Source organism: Perca fluviatilis, chromosome 11 (assembly GCF_010015445.1).
Source record: "Perca fluviatilis chromosome 11, GENO_Pfluv_1.0, whole genome shotgun sequence".
NCBI lineage: Eukaryota > Metazoa > Chordata > Actinopteri > Perciformes > Percidae > Perca > Perca fluviatilis.
This window is the reverse complement of record NC_053122.1, coordinates 31,555,982-31,577,154: the sequence shown is the minus strand read 5'-3', so window position 1 is coordinate 31,577,154 and position 21,173 is coordinate 31,555,982. Positions and strand designations below refer to the sequence as shown.

Below are 21,173 nucleotides of genomic sequence, written 5' to 3'. Positions count from 1 at the left end.
TTTTTGTCCTCCAACCAATAGTTTTTAAACAAACATTTGCCCATGCTTGCGATTTCGCTTCATGGCGAACCATCAACACACGCATTCATCAATCACCTACCTGTCAGTCACCTATGGAATGATGCAGATTGCACCCACATAGATCGAAGTGCTGCCCCAGATGGTGCGCTGGTCAAATTGCAGTTGAAAAAAAAAAAACGGATGACGAGTCGGACTCAGTCCCACGTGAAATTTAAGACCTCCTTATCGTAAATTCCAGATTTCAAGACAATTTCAGACCTTAAATATCCAAACTTTCATTTAAGACGTTTCAAGACTTTTTAAGGACCCGCGGGGACCCTGTAAAGAGGCAGCAGGTTATCATCTAAACCAGAGGTTCTCAACTGTGACCCACATTTTCCCATGGCCATTAAGTCACGATCAACTCAAGAATTCCAACCAAGCAATTTTTTTTTTCAAAAACACCCTCTGAAAACACACCCATGCCAGCTTTTTTTCTTTTAAACATAAATACACAAATTTACATGTGCAAAGTGCATTTCAGAGAACATTAATAAGAAACTGTGGAGGAACATGACAACTGTATGGACAAAAGGGACTAAAATAAATTAAATATCAAAACTGCACAAAATAAATAAGGCCACAAAATTAGATATTTAACTTCCATGCATATCTCTGCATTCAGAGAACATTAGTAAGAAACTGAGGACCATGACAAATGCATGTATTAAAGTGAAAAATAAATATTAAAACTGTACAAAAGAAAGAAGAAAAAAAGGCCCACATAATGAGATGTTTTCACCTAAACTGTCATACATTTTTATCCTCAATGTACAAAAATCCATATAAGGTTTTACACACACATATACTATATTACTATATATATTATTTGTACATTCAACCCCTTCAGCCTTTTGTTCTTATGCAACAGTTATTTTGTATGTATATATTTGTTTCTGTATTTATTGTTTATTTCATATTAATGTTTAATCTGTGGTTTGTTTGTTTATGCATGCACCATTCACCAAGGCAAATTCCACATGAGTGTAACATCTTGTGGCAATAAACCCTTTTCTGATTCTGACAAAACAACAGATATAATCAGTTTCTAAAATGCGATGCATTGTTTTAGCTTACACAACACAGCAGTGTATGAAGTAGTTGAAATATCTGTAATAATAATCCAATATATGTTCTCTTAAAAGAGGCATTCTGATAATGACTCATTTCACTTTTGATAGTGTAGTTACAATGTAGTATACGTATACTATTGTACTTTTTAGTTAGGTAAAAGATCAGAATACTTCTTCTATCACTGCCAATTTGTTAGTTACAGTTTACTTTGAGCTTCAGTTTCTAAGGTTTAGGGTTTAGGTAGCCTTAAAAAGTGTTAAAAATATAACACTCAACTTACTCAATTACCGTAGCACATTTTGGTGTACTTGCATTTGAGTATTTATATTTCAGACTTCTTTATACTACATTTCAGAGGGAAATATTGAACTTTATATTTCACATAAGCTAATAATTCCGGTTTGCTACAGTGCAGAATTGCTGTTTTTAGCTACTTAAGTATATTCTGTGAATACAGAATACTTTAATTTCCCTTCAGCTCTACTCTCGAGATCCATTTCCACCTGTGGAGAAACACCTCACTGTTATATTTTTAATTTCTCCAGCAGTCAGGAGCAGCAGCGCGAGTGGGAGTCCCGGGACGACCCTGTTAGAGCGGTAGGACCACCGTTTGGAAACGACTATCAGAGAACACACAGACACACACCCATGTGCGGCCAGTAGGAGGGGCCATGTGCTGAGGTGTTTGAGAAGGTGATGCCGTAAAAGCGGGCCAGTGTGTCGCAAACCAGGTGTTTTGCAGGGGGAAGGTGACGTCGTAAAGCGGACAGGAGGAGGGAGGGGTGAGGAGGGGTGAGGAAGAGGAGGGGGAGACTGGAGGAGGGAGGAGGTGACTGGCAAGCGGCTGCGCTTCAGACTCAGCGAGAGGATCATGGCGGATGGCCCCAGGTGTAAGCGCAGAAAACAGGCGAACCCGAAGAGGAGCAGCGGTAAGTCCAAACTCCTCCGTAACCGACTGGGCGAGCCGGGCCGGCTGCCGACGAGGTTTTCACTCGGTAAACTCCTTCGGAAGACTTGTTGGGAGTGAGTTGGACCACGTTTCGGGGAGTTTTAGGGTGTTCATATCCCAGTGTGGTGGTGTACCGTTATACCTGGTTTGCTTCTCTCTCCGCCTAGCGGTGCATGGGGCCGCCTGACAGAGTGAACCGTTATCCGTCACTTAGGCTATAATAACCCGAGGAGCGCTTGATAGTTGGCTCGGCTGTATCATTAGTTTTCTTTACTCTTCCTTTCTTTGTTTCTGCACTTTTCGGCCACTTTTCCACCCATTGCAGCACTTGGCGGCAGGTTGCAGGGCTTTCACATAACAACGTGGCCCGTTAAGCGCAGTTTGTAGTTTAGTGTATGATTTTAGGGCGAGGTTGTTGCGGGGTTAGTTTCATGCTAACTTGCTACTCACTCGGCCCCGGACGGTGCAGTTTCCCCCTCACGTTCAAAATAATTCAACTTTGTCTGAATGTTTTGATGTCCGGATGGGAAACCGTGCTGTTGAGTTAAAGGCGTGTTGTTTTTTTGTATGGGGTTTGGTCTTGTTCACTTCTACTCCAGTGATGGCAAAAGAGATGGGATGTTTATTTTATCTTCAGTTCAACCCTCCTGCCACAACTGCAACACCACATGTCCCCTCAGTTAAGGTAAGAGTGGAAACTGTATTTTTAATCCTCCTGAAGTAGAGTTTGGCAAATGTATTTTCATGCATGCATTTCCTCATTGCCTGCACCAGTTTATAGCTTGATTTAGCATTTTTTTGTTATTCGGCGTGAGTTTTATGTTGACTGTGTTGCAAATTGCCCCTATTGGACGTTTTCGACTGTTGCTTTTTGCACCTGTAAATTCGGTGTTGTGGACCGTAAAAAATGCTGAAAACACATGTTATTTTTGGCTGCATTTGGGGCATTATAAGGGAATGTATTTTTTTGTTTCTAAGCATATAGGTTTCGAGTCACTTCATTACATGGATTTATAGTAGTTTACATTATATTTACTTGATCTTACTTAGTGGTATCTGCTGTGATTTAGTTTTAATACCTCTCTATTATCACCTGCAGGAAGATTATCTCTATGATATCGAAACAATGATCACAGAATAGATGTTTGTGGGCTGTGTTTTTCCACACAGTGAGAGTATTTTTGAGTCCACCCGTTATGAAGTAAAGGATATCAAAATAGATTTTAGGTGTGGGCTGTTGTAATAACTTTAAATTGACACAACCCTTTATAGTCCCTTATTGGACGGTTTCTCACCTGTACTCTCCCCTCTTACGTCGTATCAGCCAGTAACAAAAGTAAACCCATTTATTTATATATTTTAGACACCGTTATGAGGCATTTAATGTGTGTGAGCCGAGGGGCCGGAAAGCACCTTTTTTTTCTCCTGCTGACGACACGACGGTGACTGTGCGTCCGTACAGGAGCCATCATCATCACCACCACCACCATCATCATCATGTTTACCTGAACGCGGATAACGGGGCTGACAAATGGCCTAGAAATAAACAGAAATAACACCTGCGGCTCGCGACCGTTCACAGAACAGGATCTGCTCGCCGTTTCCTAAAGGCTCTGTGTCTCGTGAGGAGCCAGGGAAAACCGCTCCAAATGTCAACTTGTGCAGGTAGAGATGATTTTTTTGTAGTTTTTTTTAACCGTGTGCCGTGCCAGCTCGGCGGCATGGATGCTCGCCTGCCTTTCATTCTCGCGGGATTTATCTCACCGACAAGCATTTCTGACCTACTTGTGCATGTTTTATCTCAACCTTTTTATATGTGTTTTTTTTTTATTTTGGTGTGTGGATTGGTCGCCTTGTTTGGTCGAGTGCACTCCGCAGCTTTGTGTGAGTGTGCACGGCAGACGAGCGGTGCATAAGGTGGTCATTGCTCTGTTATCCCCCCAAACTGTGTGCAGTAACAGCGCTTTACAGGGCTCACCGTCAAACCTCTCGTTTCCATCTATTGTGTTGCGGTAATTCGTTATACAATTTCCTGAGCGCTGTGCGGAAGGGAATGGCGGTCACTCAGTACTATTACTGCAGTGAAGGCGGGGTTGCTGCTTTTTTTTCCTGGACACAGCCAGGTATACGCAAGGTGATGCAACACCTTATAAAGGTGTATTTTAACAGATTTCCCCCTGTGATAGCTATGCAGTATACAGCTCATGATACTTGATGGGAATATCCCTGAGCGTCTCGTTTCCTTTTAATTATATAACGTTAAATGGGATTAGAATGTGAAAGGAGCGCGTCCGTGTAACGGGGCGCACAATCAAGATGGCAAAATGTGGTGTGATTTAGTGCGCACCGCTTCCATCTGCTGCAAGTAGAACTCATCTGCTGCTCCTGTTCCCTTTCATTTCCCCACCAGCCTCAATTTAAACTGTGCATTTTGTATTAGTTCATCCCACATGACACAGACTGCTCACTGCTTTGGATTTTCCTTCTGAACATTAGCCTGTGCTAACGTGCCATGATCTCAGTGTGTCATCACCATGATGTGGCAAACAGCTGCTGGTACATCGACTACACTACACTGTCACAAAAAGCTTTCATTTGTGCTCTAACAGTTCATATGCTCACATGACTCGATGCTACTGACTTTGTGCTCTATAAGTCTAAGACATTAACACAGAAATGCCAATCTTACAGTGGACACATGTATTATAAAGTGAGTAAGCAGACTGTAGATGGGCCTTTTCTGATAATAACTGTTATTCCTCAGGTGACTTTAGACACATTTCATACCTCTGAGGCAAATTTGTGATATTGGGCTATAATAAAATTGTCAATTTCACTGTACACATTGTAATGTTTTTTTTTTTAACCAATTAGTTAAAATGCCTTATATAAATTCCAAGACCCACAGTCTTAAAGCAGCAAATCCTCCCATTTGAGAAGCAGGAACCAGAGAATGTTTTGCATAGAAAATGACAAACGATTTATTGATTAATCAAAATAGCCAATTTATATCCTACAATAATTGACTAATGGATTAAGTTTAAGGTCTCCTAACACCTCACATGTCCCAGGGACCCATCTCCTCTCCTCACTTGAGAGTTGTGCTGAATCTTGTTTATTATTATGGATAAGGGTGTGAGAAGATTATGAGGCAAAACATTACACCGATTTGCACAGTGGCCCCCAAATGACAGCACATTAGACACAGTGATTTATATTAAGAAAAGATGACAGCTGTAGTGTACATGGTTAGTACCAGTTGAGCGTTGTAAACATTATGTGTGAAGGGCACACTCAGACCTACCACTGGTTCTCTTGGTTCCAAACCACAGTGACAGAGTTGGCATTGGATTTTATTTTGTGGTTTTAGTTTCACATTGCACACTTACTGTATGTTTTAAATAAATCTACTTCCAGTTAAGGTCATTTAAGATAAACATTGTTTGTTGTTTTTGCTGCAGTAGTTCAATGTTTTTAATGCATTGTCATTTCATGTATTTATAATCTCATTCATAATGAGCCAGTTTGCTTGAGAGGGGACTCATATTCTGGTGTATGTGCTGTTTTTGTGTGCCACCCAAGTTCATATGGCATTGTTCTCCCCTATCTAAACATCTTACCCTAGCCTGCCTGCTGTTAATGCTGGCTGACAGTCACTTGGCCTACGTCTTAACAGAGAAGATTTCCCACCAGGACACCACTGTAAACCTGCTGCTATAAAACCAGTAAATGATGAGTGTCATTGGGCTACAGGCCTGCAGGGAGCCTCAGCAACTTCCACTGTTCTCTTACTGTACTTTTTCCTGCATAAAGAAAGAGGTTTTAGCCAGAGGAAATTAACGTGCGCCAAATCTTCTGATTTTCAGCAGCCAGACATACCGGCCTGCGCTGAAAAGCCAGCTAAACTATAGCATATAGCATATAGCATATAGCATAGTAATTAAGCAAACTGGACTTTGAGGTCAAGTTTAGTCAAGTCCAGGATGCGAAAGCCCCCTTACTGCATTATATTTCATTATATGTTTACATTTTGAATTGTTACCTGCCAACAGAATTTGGTGTTTTCCATTACTTAAAGACTACATACATTTTCACAATAAATTGGTGCCTAAAATGTATCGTACTGCAGGAAATGGAGTCTTTAACGCTCAAAATACCCCCCCCCCAGATCCCCCACTTCAAAGGCCCATTTTGAGCCAGGGAAAAACCCTGCACACATTAGACTGTAGATTTGAGGGAGTTGTAGCAGCATGCACAGTACATAAAACAGTTATTCCTGTGTTTTAGAGTCATTATATACGGACATCCTTGTAAAGAAAAAAGCGGAGGAGAAATGGTGAAGTTGTTTTTATTTTAGGTCCGCGGTGAACTTGTCTTTATCTCCACCGCATGTCGATGGTCTGCAGTTCTTCTGTAAATGGCAGGTGTTGGCCCTCGATGTTGCTGCTGCCATTTTGGTCCCGGCTTGGTCATCCAACGCCTTTCCTCTTGCCTCAAAGTGCTCCGTGTTTGTGTGTGTGTGCGCTCTCAACTGGGCTGTAATCTAACACAGCAATTTAGGGACTAGAGGAATGCAGCCTGGTGTTAACATACCTTGACAGGATAAACACAGCGGCCTACTCCCAGGCTTGGGACTGCTCATACCTCCGAGCCTGCCAGGGCCTGGGCCATTACCGGTGTACATTCAGTCACACCAAATTGTGTGTTATGTGTATCCTTAAGGTCCAACACGTGATGAATGCATTTCTTTTCTCATGAACTATTTGCAAAGTTGATTCTTTTTAAGGATTTTGAATCCAGCATCCAGTGTAAACTTGCTAGCAGTCTTCTTCTTCTCTGGGCGCTTTGCTGCACATCTTGGTGTGTCACTGCCACCTGTAGATCAGTGGAATAGTGTGAAACACTTGGCAGGAATGTGCATCACGTCACCCCTTGTGTGTGTGTGTGTGTGTGTGTGTTTGTGTGTGTGTGTGTGCATAGCATTACGAAAGACCAAAAACTCCACAGGGAAGCTTTCAGCTTTCCTGTTTTAGTGCCAGTAACAGTTCTGGAGCGGATGCTGTGCTATAAATGTTTTTAATACTTCATAATAATCCTCAAGCCAGTCGCTTGTTTAAATTGCAGATGTACAGTACGTTTGGTTAAATGATAAATGGAGCATTTTCACCATCAGTAATAGTGGCGCACCAACAGACACGTGGAGTGTTAATTAGACCTTTCACTGACTCTGTTCACTGACGGCTTGTACGTTATATCAGGTCAGGGAAACAGGCATTTGTTGATATGAACGTGCGGTGGATGACTATTTTAAGGGAGTACTCTGGTTTCTTTGGTGATAGGCTCTTTGATCAGCTGGTTGTTGTTTGATGCACTGAGATGAGTAGCATTTTCTCTGCGTGTGTCTGGTATTTATTCAGCGCTCCTCTGTGGCTGTAATGCTGAGGCTGTTATGCTCTGTAATGCCTTGCATGTTGTGCAAGCAAGCTTTGCATCATCTAACAAGAACTAGGGCTGCACAATATATTGTTTTTTTAATCATCATCAGAATATCAACTGGCGCAATATACACATTGTGAAAGGCTGCAACATATAGACACAAAAAAGATTGAAAGAAGTTGAAAGAAAATAGAGTAGAAATCCGTATAAAACTGCACATTAAAATGTAACTGTCATTTTTTTTAAGTGGTACCTTTTATATTCAATTCAATGTTCAATTTATTCAATAAAAGAATGTTGGAAATGATTTGAATTCAACAAGCAGTTTGTTGTATTTTAGAAGAATACTGAAAGCAGCAGAAAGGTAGAACTGAGTACATTTTAATATCTGTTTATTTACCACAAGCAATATCGTTATTGCGAAATTCAACAACGTTCTCACATATAGCATATTTTCCTCATATCGTGCAGCCCTAATATGAACTACTGTATGGCCCTTCAGCTGAGTTGATAGACCTTGGCACATTGTGGTTTCGTACAATCACACACCGGTCTTTGTGTGAATGAACCATTTCCTCCAGCTCACCCTATAGGTGCCCCAGTAACTCCTCTTACAGAGCAGCGGAGTCATGTGAGTGTCTTTATTTAAGATATTATTTAGCATTTATTTGGAGCTAACAGGCCTGGCCGTAGACTGGCTCCCGCCTGCTACACTCTTAGTCTGATAACAAATAATAGATGTAATTATCCAACATACTATTATGCTTACCAAAAGCTATTTTTATACAAAGAACTAGTCATTTGTAGTTTTTTTTTTTTTTTACCTTACCTTATATATTTTTTGAGTGTAATGTGAATATTTATGCACAACATGTGAGCCTTTGTTGTGTTTTAAGGAGTCAGATGGAAATGGTCCTGAGTGCTATTAGAGGTGGCTGTGGTCAACAGTAAGCTGCTAATTGATCCATGAACATCGGCCATTCTTGTTACTTTCTCCTTGTGCTAAAGAGCCTGGAGCTCTGTGTTTGTGTGTGTGTGTGTGTGTGTGTGTGTGTGTGTGTGTGTGTGTGTGTGTGCACTGTTTTCCTTGCAGTAAAGGCCTGTGGAATGACAAAGCACTACAGGATGTCTTTAGCGTGTCAGCATTACCCCTCCCATTGCCTTTTATGGTCCAGAGGGGGAGGTGCGTCAGGGCTACTGATGCTGCTGCTATGACTAATTGAGTAGTGTGTGTGTGTGTGTGTGTGTGTGTGTGTGTGTGTGTGTGTGTGTGTGAGAGAGTATGTGTGTTGTGTTAACATCAAGGTGGGAAACTGCTACTTTCCTCCAGGCTTTGCATAACAACAGAGGCCCGCTTGTTTGGATTTACATGCATTAATATGCTGCCTGTTGGGGAAAATCAGTGGTTCCCGCTGACGCTGTTGCGTTTCAATTAGATGAATATAAAGGCACCTTGACAGATCAGGCGTGGAAAGTTGAGGCAGATGACTCAATACAGCCTTAAAAGGCATCATCTTTAAATGGGTTTAAATAATATACACCCTCCCACATCTGACTTAGATTAAAGAAAGAGTCAGAGAGTCTGGATAATTTTTAGTCATCATCCACTATACAGCAACCTTTATTATTATTATATAACTAAGTAGCCTACAAAAAAAACACATTCAGAAAGAAGCCTGAATCCAACTAGAAATGCCTACAAACATTAGCCAGCACAGACATGCATGTTGTCATGCAGGTATGATAAGCTCACTGCAACCCATGCACACTCAACATGAGCACTATTTATAGTCGAGGCGGACAGGAAATAGCGTGCTGCCCTCTGATTTGATACGAAACCGAGAGCAACAAATTGTGTCATTCAGGCTGCACTGTGCCGACGAGGCTAAGTAAATCTGAAACGTGGCAATGTGGCTTCTGAAACTCAACACTATAAGTTGTCTGCATCAATAGTGGTAACAAAACAGGTTTTAGAAGATAGCTCCCCCCACCCCACCCTCACAGTCATTTCACAGAGAGATCAAAGGTCAATGGAGCAGCCCTGGAGCTGTGTTAGGAAACACAAAAATTACCCCAAAGTACACATGGGAATTATAACATAGATAGCTTTTTTGCATCAAATCATAAAAAAATGGTGTGTACATTTAATAGTAAAGCTGACTGTCTCTAATGTGCCGATGTCACTTAGAAGTCTCCACTTTTGTACATGTTCATCATTAGTCCTCAAGTGCCAGTCCATGCACACCTGAATTAATTTAGGGCTAAATGGCACCTTAATTGTGTCAAGCGTGCAAGACTAGAATTTCAGTAAAAACACTTTAAGGCAGGTAGACCTTAACGACATTATTATTGAATACTTGATCCATGTTTAGGCTGCAGAAATCGTTCTTGTCACACATCCAAGACTTCAATACAATCAAAATATTCACCATAATGTCAGCTCACAGAAGAGTACTAATGCCTGTGCTATCTGAATGATTTGAGAGTAAATTGCTGCCCATTTGTCGCTATAAATCAATGAAATACATACACAGTTTAAACTGCTGTGCTCCAAAAATGTAACATGTCACAGATATGTGCCATGCTAAGAATGAAGAGCTCAAAAGAGTGGTAGAAAGAAAAATCCAGTTCCTTTATAGTCTGCCGTGTTGAATTAAAATAATATTATGGTGAAGCCAAATCCTGCTCGGAACTCACAATGCCATTTCAAATTGATGTCATGAAGACAGAGTTTGCTCACTGCCACCTACGCTCAAAACAAAGCCAAATGTGGAACCAGAACTGAAATCCACCTCCAGGGCCATCGGTGCATAAAATCTCAGAGGAACTGCCAAAACTCTTACAGTATTAGCACATTTCTTAAAGGTGGCCTAACCCATTTCCACAAGTAACCTGCTTTGCCGTTGCCTTTCATCGTTCCCATTCAAGCACCTGAATATTCATGTATTCAAGAGGCTCCCCGAGCAGCTAGCTAAAACTTTAATCTACACTGTGTGGTGCTAACCAAGGCTGAGCTGTGAAAGACAGCCTTTGGTGACGGGACCCAGTTTGTTCTGCTGCTGACCAGCTCACACCATGCATATATTAATGCATTTGCACCTGTATTTAATTAATTTAATTTAATTTTTAATGTGTTTATACGTTTGGTGGGATTGTGTGGGTGTGGTGTGTGCATTCAGGCCAGTGTGTGTCCAAAGAAAGAGCCCCATTCAAAGTCCTGTGTGAATGGGAGGGGGTGGGGGGGGGGAGCACTCTTTCACACTCAGCCGATGGGAAACTCCTCTCCCTCTCCTTTGGTGGTGCTACAATTTGCATATCCTGCCATCCTCCATTCTCTTTTTTCTCCCGCCGCCTGAGAAGCAGAACAGAGACGGCCGGCTCCTTCGAGCTCAGAGGAAATCAGTGAAAACGCAGCCCAAAGCTGCTGCTGGCCTCCAGGCACTACACCAAGCCACAGCCACGGATGTTGTACAGTAGAGACTAAGTCTAGTTGTAATCCCACACGTTGGTCATTGAAGTGCAGTGCTGTTTGCCTGTGATAGGCTACCCGCTTTTATTCGCTTCCAATTAAAACTGGGACACATCTCGAAGGTAAACCAAAAAGAAACAGGTGTAGGGAAGCTGAAACGAAAAGAAATGTGGCTCTGAGGGCGCCTGGGTTGCTCACCTGGTAGAGCGCGCGCCCATATATAGAGGTTTACTCCTCGACGCAGCGGCCACGGGTTCGACTCCGTCCTACAGCCTTTGCTGCATGTCATTCTCTCTCTCTCTCCCCTTCATGTCTTCAACTGTCCTGTAAAAATAAAGGCCTAAAAAATGCCCCAAAAAATAATCTAAAAGAAATGTGGCGCTGAGAAGAGAGGAGTGGAATAATGAAATGGACAAATAAAAGAAAACAGTGAAACAGTACAAAGTTAAAGCCCAACATTACAACCTCTGTATTTGTCCCTGTACTGAAACATTGTTCATCTTAGTAGCCATGTGTGTCATTCAGTCACAGAATAATACAGAGCTTAAACAACTGTTTAAAAATAATTGATAATCGATTAATCGTTTTTTTCAAGCAAAAATCGTAAACATTTTCTAGTTTCAGCTTCTCAGTTGTGAGGATTTTCTGCTTTTATCTAATAGAAAACAGAATATTTTTGGGTTTAGGAAGAAAATGCAAGTTAAGTCATTTGTTGAAAGTAAGTGCAAATCACTGTAATTAGTGATCTTGTCACTTATGAATTGGAAACTGTTTTAAGTTTGATGTTTTAAGACTCAATGCAACGGACTTGGTTAGATTTCTACAGTCTGTGCTGTCATGACCAGGACACTATTGGAAAATAATTATAATCTAAAATAGCACTGCATTCTTACTAAAGTTACTTTGAGGAACCAAAGCTATATAAAACCAAATAATTCTTGGAAGCTTCCAAATCATTTATGATGGAATAAAGCTAAAGTAGGAGCAGGGGAGGCGACCGACCTCTCAACAGCCTCAGCGTTCTTAAAGCCATTATATACTAGACACCTCCAAGGTGGCGCGCGACATCGTGACGTCAAAATGATGTAATATCCGGCCGGCGCGTCCGATTTATGGCGCGCGAGCCGAGGTCGCGCACAGCTCTTTTTTTTTCAGCGGCGCGCGACAAAGCGGAAACAGGAGGCCTGAATGAGTTCGCCGACAACCGGATGCCAGAACTCTCAGAGTGACTGCAAGTCTCTCTGGTAAACTTACTGGGTTAAGATGAGTTATTTTATGGTGAATGAAAGGCTTGATCCGATGAAGTAGGTCATTGAATCAAATCGAAGCATTGACGGCAATGCTGCCAGTTCTGCCGTTTGTTTACCTTTTTCTTCTTCTTCTAGCCAGTAAAAATAGCAACATCAGTAGCCTTTGCTCATTAGCGCCGCCGGTGTTCAGGAGAAGACTGCAACTAGTGTCGCGACCACCGGCGCAGGTATAAATAGTCACGGCGATTTCATGACGTCACATATGCACGCGCCAGCTCGGCTGCGGTTACTGTAAAACACGCTTTAGGAGACACAAATCATGAGCGGTGGACAGGTGGGTTAGGAGGGGCCGGGACTCACGGGAACCCCCCCGCAGACCTCAGTGAGTACAGCAGCAGCAGGACAGGTGGGAGGGGAAGAGATAATTAGATTAGAAGCCCAGTAGAGGGGTTTAGTCTCCTCTTTTACACTGTAACTGTAGCTTGTCTAACATTATGGTATGTATCAAAGGAAAAGAGTCGCTCAGGAATAACAAATTATTTGCATTCTTGCCTGAAGCAGAAAATTTAAGTTTACATAACTGAAGATATGTATGTGGCACTAAGCAAAGAAGCATAATATGTTTGCTACAGGGATTTATTTTAGGGCTGTCAAACGATTATTTTTTTTTAATCATGGTTAATCTCTGAATTTCTATAGTTAATCGCGATTAATCGCATGTTTTATCACATGATTAAAATTCTATTATTTTGCATTTCAGAACTGTTTTTAAGTACATATTAACAATGGAAAGCAATTCTTACCAGTGTATATTGATTGGGAATCAAATGAATGCAAAGATGATTTTAAGATTTGATTATTTATTTATTTACTGTAAATAAAAGAAAAATGTGTGAATCTAGTCACACATTTGAATCTAGAATCAATATTAGGTTTGAGTATTGTTTGGTTTGGATACCGGTGCTTAAGCGGTACTTTTAAAACGGTACCGATGCCTTAATTGTGCATGAACCGAAAGTTACAAAAAAGAAGGGTACTAAACAACAGTTGGTCACATTAAAGAACGGCTTGTTTATTGCTAAGGCCATATGGTCAAAATTAAATGATTTAATAATAATGTAATAACTAGGGGTGGTATGGTTCATGAAAAAACATCCGAACCGTATGGTTCGCTTGTCTCGGTTCGGAACGTGTGTGTAGCGCGGTTCGTCAATAGACTTCTAATGTGCACAAACCACTTACTGCGGTTGTGCCCTCTTTCAACACCTATGTTAAAACACTTACCGGAAATGACGAGCGGGATGAGGGTGACAAACACAACACGTGGCAGATGATTGGACGAACGCGTCACGTGGGGCTGGCTGCTCTCGAATTTCAAAACAGACTAATGGCATCTCGTTGTGAACACAATCATAATTAACGAAAATAGTTCACCGAAACGTGTTTCTGAAAACATTTTAAGCGATAAATAGACCATGCAGTTGCTCAATCTGTCTTCATTTCAGATCGACAAAGGTCAGTTTAAAAAAAATTCGTCAGATTTTGAGAGGCAGCGAGCCGACCGCTCCTCAACGGTGGTGTGTGGAGTGCTGCAGGTCACGTCACCTGTAGATTTTAGTTGTTAGTTTGATAAATGCAAGTTATTTCAATTGTTATTCTGTAATATTTCAATCTTCATGTGCTAAAAAGGGCACATATGTTCCTGTAAATGGCGATACACACTCATTTTTTTGCCAAATAAATGAAATGCTTGTTGAAATCATCATTGTCTTCCCTCTTGCTGTATCAAAATCTCACCTCGCTTTCCTCAGAGATGGTCCCAATAATGTGCTTAAAGTCACATTCCATTTGTGCATGATTACAAGATAGAACTATGTTTTAATACTGTGTCCTACGTTGTGGATAATTAAGCTATATATCATATGCTGAAGTATATTTCTGGAGTGTTAAAGATTAAAGAAAAAATAACAACAAGAACCGTACAGAACCGAAAACCGTGACCCTAAAACCGTGATACGAACCGAACCGTGGGTTTTGTGAACCGTACCACCCCTAGTAATACCTATAAATTTATCTTATTTCACTAGTAAATAGCTGTTGAACGACAAAAACAACCACCAGTTGGGAAAAGAGCATTTAACAATAACTTTGAATGCACCACGAGGCTGTAGGTTACCAGTTTCATTGAACGCACCGTCTGTGTTTTTCCGACAACAGCAGCTGCAGATTGTCACATCCCGGTGTCGGAATCCTCTACAGTGAAATACAGACAAACTTTACACCATTTAGCTTTAGCTGTCAGCATTGTAACCGTGTTTAATCCAGCTACTAGCTAGCGGTAGGCTAACGTTAGCTGCTGTCGAGTGTAGTGTTAACCAGCGTCACGTGCAGCGATGTTTCTGTTGCCTGTAACATCTGTTTCAGAGCATCAGAGAGAAAAGCAGGCATATCAGTGGCACCGGAATGAGGCACCGAAATCTGCATTGCTATTCCTGCAGCAGCAGGATGTGTTACGAGGAAATATGGCAAAGTGCGGCAAAGGGTCAAAATAGTAGCCTGTTAGTAGCCTTGTAATAAAACTAAATTAATAAATGGCGGCATGCGATTAATGCGATTTAAAAAAATGTACGCGTTATGCTCGACCCTTAATCGCATCGCGATTAACACGTTAATGCTGACAGCCCTACTTTATTTATATACCTTCCATTGGCTGCCTTTGCTTGAAATTAAACCATGCCCCCTTTCTCATGGGTTGTTGCAAAGCATTTTGGGAAAAGTCCTTACTAAGCACATGTTCACACTATACGGATGCAAAGTGACAGACTCTCCTTGCCTCTCAAGAGAATGCTTAGCATTGAGCTGGTAATCTACATACTTAACTCTGATAGCAACGCGTTTATTTAAACTAAAACAGGGGTGCGTTGAACCCCCTGTTGTGTGTGCAAGCCCTGTGCCTTTTTATTACCACGAGTTTATAGACACGTCTCTGCTGATTGGTATCACCTGTGATACAGCCAATAAATGAGAGACACACCTACAAAACGAGAGAAAACATCTCAAAGCCTTCACAAGGTTTCACACCGTTTCGAGGAAACATGTTGTTTGACCAGGAAACCGTAGCAAAACGGTGCACACCGTTTTGAGATTGAACGTGCCCCTGCTGTGGTGCTACTTCGCTTTCTGCTTCTTCTTCTTTAGTGTTTAATGGCGGTTGGCAAACCAGTGTAGAGGTGCATTACCGCCAGCAAGTGGACTGCAGTCGCCACACTGTCATTCATGATGAGATGAGCAGATGCTGAGTCAAGTGAGACACCTAGTTATAAAATTATGGATACCGGTCCAGTCCGGTGTTTGGCTTAATATCAAACTAGTTTGATATTTTATACACAGGCCTAACCCTAAATTAAACCCTAGATATTTCCCCCGTTGTTTTCTGATTTATGGTTGAATAAAGTAAGCATTTTGAAGATGTCACCTTGGGCTTGGGGAAATTAGATGTGCATTTGTTTCACTAAAAAAATAATCATTAATGCAGGGCCCTGATTGATCTGCTCCTGGGCAGTGCTGCTAACATAATTCGATTTGCTCAGTTATGAATGAATGTTTCCTCAATGTGCGGACCCATTTCATAATGATTGGATTGTAAACGGCGCACCACTTAGATGTGGTTCTGTTTAGGTTCTGTTTACGGTTTCTCTGGATTTATTGTTATGTTACTGTATATTCATTTCATAGCTGGGCAGAGACAGAGCGGCTGCCTCTCTGTTTTTTCCTCTCCCAGTATGCAGGATGCGGGGTGAGTAACGGAAATGGAACAGAGGATTTGATTAGAAGCTGAGCAGGGATGTGCAGTGTGGATTCTCTCTCTCTGTGTCTCCTCTCCATCCTGTGTCCTCTGGCTTGATGGGGTGTGCGTGGAGCAAGAGGGATGATACATGAGGCTTGTAAAAAAGGCAGAGGAGGTGGAAGACACCTCTTGCTTGCAAACATAATATGCAGTGCTATTCAGATCCCTTAATGAACTGTCAGTGTAGATTTAGATTTGTTCATTGATGTAGGAGAACATTAGGACTCGTCCTTTTTTTTAAACCGTGCACAGTCGGGTGAAAGAGAGAGCTGCTGAGGCTGAAAGAAAGGGAGTGTTGTTATTGAATTACAGGTGATGGCGGCTGCTAATTGGGCCCTCCAGAGGTTGTGTGTGTGTTTTTGTGTTTGGTGTGAGTGTTTGTGTCCGGCTCAAGGGGATGGAGAGTTGAGGAAGCTGTTAGGGTAAAGTGCGGGGCCCCAGTGAGCTCCCTGAGTGCTGTGCTTCGGAGGCTGCGCTGTCCCTGCGGAGGAGCGCTAATGGAGGCCACCCCGCCCTGATGAATTACACCCAGACGGGATGGATGGATGGATGGATGGATGGATGGATGGATGGATGGATGGATGGATGGATGGAGGGACAGCGGAGCCGGGGGGTGATGCTGCTGTAATTGAGGCGGCTGCTGGGCGAGAAGAGTGCTCGCCTTTTTGATGAGTTGTAGGCATGAAGCACCACGTTTGCACCGTAGCTGTGACAATAACCACATCACCACGCGCACCATGGCTCCTGGTAGCGTGGCAGCTGAGCCTGAGAGTCATATCTGAATACATGGTATTCTACTATCACAGCCTTTTATCTAGTCCGTGAAATCGTAAAAAGGTGATGCTTGACATCAGATCTCTGGGAACATCCAGTGTTGTGTTTAATGTCTAATGTTTGTGCTTGTTTGGAATAAATAGAAGAAGTACTAGTAGCTAGTAACAGTTAAATCTATGATATGATAATAATAATTTAGGTAATTTATCAAGCAAAAATACAAAATATTTACAGATACTGGCTTCTCATATGTAAAGAATTGCTGTTCACCTAATTGCAAACTGAATATACTTAAGTATAGAATAGATATATCGGACAAAACAAACTCATTTAAGATGCCAATTTAGGCTCTCAGAACTTGTCATGCTCTTTTTTCACACATTATTGTTATACTTTTTTTGTTGAGTCATGACTGTGAGTTGATGGAGCTCTTTTATATTGGATCGCATCTAGTATTTCCCTTCAGGAAAATTATTTTCCAGGGAAATTATTTGGTACTGATGTTTTTACAGGATTTTGAATTGATGTTCAGTTATGATGTGTGATTTCTGTTGTTTTTTATGTCTATCTTGGGTACCAGAAGGTTTTTTTTTTTTTTTCCTTGTGTAGTTTCAAACTTTTGATCCATTAGTTGTTTGACATACAGCAAATCCAGCTTCTCAATTAGTTTTTTCTTCTTTGTTTAATGCAATAGTGAATTGAAGGTATTTTGGTTACAAGCAATTTGAAAACGTCACCTTTGGATATTGACAGGCGTTTTTCACTATTTTCTGACATTTTATAAACCACGTGATTAGCAGATTCATTGAGAAAATAATGGGCAGATTAATCGATGATGAACATGATCACTAGCTGCAGCTCTAGCCTAGTTTCATGGGAAGTGCGTGATACTAACTACATGGCATTCTGGATAAAAACCATGACCAAATCTTACAGTATCCCTGCCCCCTTTTTCATTGCATTTTTAGTTATCACATGAAATTTGCTTTCCCTGTGTAATTGTTATTCTTTGTTCTGCTGAGCGTTCAGGATCTCCGCTGTTACTGCTTATCCACTTTGGGAGGTTTTTGTTGATCAAAGCAGTTTTGGCATTGGTGTTGCCACTGCGGCGTGATCGCTGAGGTGTCGGCTGTGCAGTCAGCAAGAGATGTGAACAAACGACACTGCGGGCTTTCTCACCGTTTTGTTTCTGTGTTTGCCTCTGCCTTCGCTGGGGGAAACCTGTGGGGGAGGGGTTTCTGCAGGGGGTCTCTGTGCTATATTTACACCTGCATAGGTAAACTGTAATTTTCACTTTGCACAGTCAAACCACATAACCAGCCGTGATAGGTTACAGTTAATCTTAGCAGCTTATTGTCATGACACGAATGTGAGAGCATTCAAATAATGGAAAGTTCTGTCTATGGATGGTTAGTCTCTGTAACTCTGTAATTCTCTGTGTAATATTGTGTTGGACTGACATTACTGAAGCCAATACCTTTCTTTTTTAGCATTAAACTGATACAGTTGAAAGATTTTGACCTTGGTGTTAACATGTTTCGGTTTCAGCCATGTCACTCTAAATTAGCTGTTGACTTTTGGAAACCATCAGCCTGTGTAGTTGATGGGCAAAAAGTCTAATTTCCTGCCTTCATCTGTAACCTAAGCACGAATGTGTCTGAGCTGCACTTTTCCTTTTTGAGCTATCTGTATAAGAGAATTTGCCCAGGTGCAGCTCAGACGCCACAGCTTTTACATCTTACTGGGTTCATCACTGCTGGTTGTTTTCCCCTGTGGTCTCATGCAGCAGGCATCTTAATGTGAGTTTAAAGATACCTGGAGTTAATCTCAGCAACCTGTAGTAAGCGTGTGTGAATGCTCATTATTTACCAGTCACGTTGTGTCTTACAGTCTAACAGAGCAGAGGCTAAAAATGCAACAAAAGAGACATTTTTACAGCTGAGATCAGCAGTATGTAATGTGTGTACACCCAGACGGCGTGCAGCGCACACATGCTAGAGTAATCTCGTAGTTCAACTTCAAATAGGGCAAATGTTTGATGCATAGTTTTGCAAGACAGAGGTGAAGTATTTTGTGAATACTTCGTAACCCATCACCTTCAGCCAAATCTGGTAGACTGGGTCCATAGTCTGTTAGTTAACTTGATGTCATGTGTCAATGTCACAAAACCTTAGAGCTGAAACAATTAGTACATGAATTGATTGGTCAATGAACAGGAGCTAATCAGTAAATATTTGGCTAATTGATTAAGCAAAGAAGAAAGGCAAAAAGTTGGCCTGACAAAACAAGACCTCATATACAGTACTTTGTCTTCGAGAAACTATAAAGGCTGTTTTTCACTATTTTCTGATATTTTATAGACCAAATAATTAATTGAGAAAATATTTGTCGGATTAATCAATAATGAAAATAATCATTAGTTGCAGCCCTATTTGATTAATGCCTGTGTGACTGAGCTTTTCTTCCCTTGTTGCCTTGAGTTATTACGTTCTTGGAAAAACTGTTAAAGCCCCTGGCAGCCTCTCTTCTCTCCCACTCCATCCATGTGAAGACAAGTCCAGTGTATTTACGTGCATGATGCCCTCATCAGATTTGTGGATCAACATGGCACTTAAATACAGCTGAAAACAAGCAGAAACAAGCAACTTCAAGGATTTGCTGCTATTGCTAATGTGTGTGTGTGTGTGTGTGTGTGTGTGTGTGTACCCTTCCCAGCGTAGCAGGTGTGCCTGCATGGGCTTTAACCTTATTACAAATCTCATAAATACCACCTGACAACGTTACAGCAGGCAGGTTTGGATATAAAATTCTCCTCCCGTGGCGTGATCATGCAGCCTTTCAGCACAATTATATTCTACCACACTGGAGGGGAGGAAAGCTCCGCCCCTTTCCCAGTACCTCCGAACAGACCGAGCTGTGTCTCGTGACTTCAAATTTGAGCAGTTTTTTATTTCTGCATTTTAAGCACTTTTGTGAATGAATACATTTGTTCTGCATTGACCTTAGCTTGCTCCTTTTTTTATTTTTTTTAAAAGTGGATCCTCCAAAGCTATAATATATAATGTCCAACATGTTCATTTGAGACTTTAACCTTGGCCAAAACACACACACAGTCACATAAACACACACACACACACACACACACACACACACACACACACACACACACACACACACACACACACACACACACACACACACACACACACACACACACACACACACACTTTCAGAAGCATTAAGTGTGCATTACATTTAACGGTGCTCAGTGGGGGAAAAAACACATCATGAAGGCCAAGATGTTCTGGAGTTTAATCCCTCTGTATCCTTTAACAGTCACGGCAAATTGAGCACATTTTTGGCTCAAAGGTGTTGGAATTATAGGTATTTGTTTGCCATTGTGCCGATACACACCTGTGCAGTGTTTGTCTGTTTAGCGTCTTTGCTGCCTCGCCTGGATGACATTTCAGTCGACCGGCGGTCTGAGCGTGCATGACATTTTGCTAAACTGTGTTGGGAAAGGTTCCTGCCTGTCCCTGTGTTTTCCTTCCCCTCCTCCCTGCATTGTGTGACTGGGTAAACAAGCACACACTCAAACACATGCATATCTCTTCTCAGACTGCATATACATCTGGGGAGTTTGCTTTGTACGCCTGCAGGTTTAGGATGATGCCTTTGTCTTTATCGCTTACAGCGTACAGAGCAGCCTTGAGTTGTTTATCTGTGGTGTTTTCCCCCGAACACACCTGTAAAGAAAAAGTAGGTTAGCATCTCCTCATGCTCTCAAAACAGGTCGCTGTTTTCTCAGTTGTCCGCACATGGCGGTTTTCTACTGCTTATTCTGTCTGTCTGACATTAAGAGTTGTGCAAATGCACCAAATAGTACAGTTTGCATGTAAACTGACTAAATTTATAATCTAAGACTCTTGTTCCCACATAGTACTGTGAAGACCAAACATTTTGAATTTATACCAAACACACTGCTGTTGTATAGTGAGAGTTACGTTCTTTGAAAATATCACGCCTGTAGCTGTGCCTCCTCCAATCATCCCAGGCGTTCAGTTGAACTTTTAATCCAACGGCTGAAAGCATATGGAGATGCTCTGGTTCTGTGCCACTCAGACATGAAGCCTTCCCGCTACCCGGGCGCAGATTCATCTCCCAGCTTGAAGCTCCCCTCATTGACAGCCATTCAAAGCGATGTAGCTAGCCGTCAGACATCCAGACGGCAGCGGCATGGTCTTCATTTAGTGAGGACAGGGAGCTGCCTGCAGAGCTCGCTGCTGCGGCTGCTGCCAACTCCCTGACATACAG

General features: G+C 41.7%; 1 protein-coding gene across 2 annotated transcripts in view; it reads left to right on the top strand.

Annotated features, from left to right (window-relative positions):
- Positions 1-1,961: 1,961 nt before the first annotated feature.
- Positions 1,962-21,173, top strand: part of zeb1a (zinc finger E-box binding homeobox 1a) — a 105,599-nt gene continuing 86,387 nt past the window's right edge. The window contains exon 1 of one of the 2 annotated variants that reach the window (XM_039815925.1): positions 1,962-2,063. In XM_039815925.1, the coding sequence (XP_039671859.1) occupies positions 2,006-2,063 (58 nt within the window). In that variant the 5' untranslated portion in view covers positions 1,962-2,005. Of the gene's footprint in view, positions 2,064-3,464; positions 3,749-21,173 lie in introns of those variants that run through there. The other variant, XM_039815926.1, reaches the window with a different exon arrangement.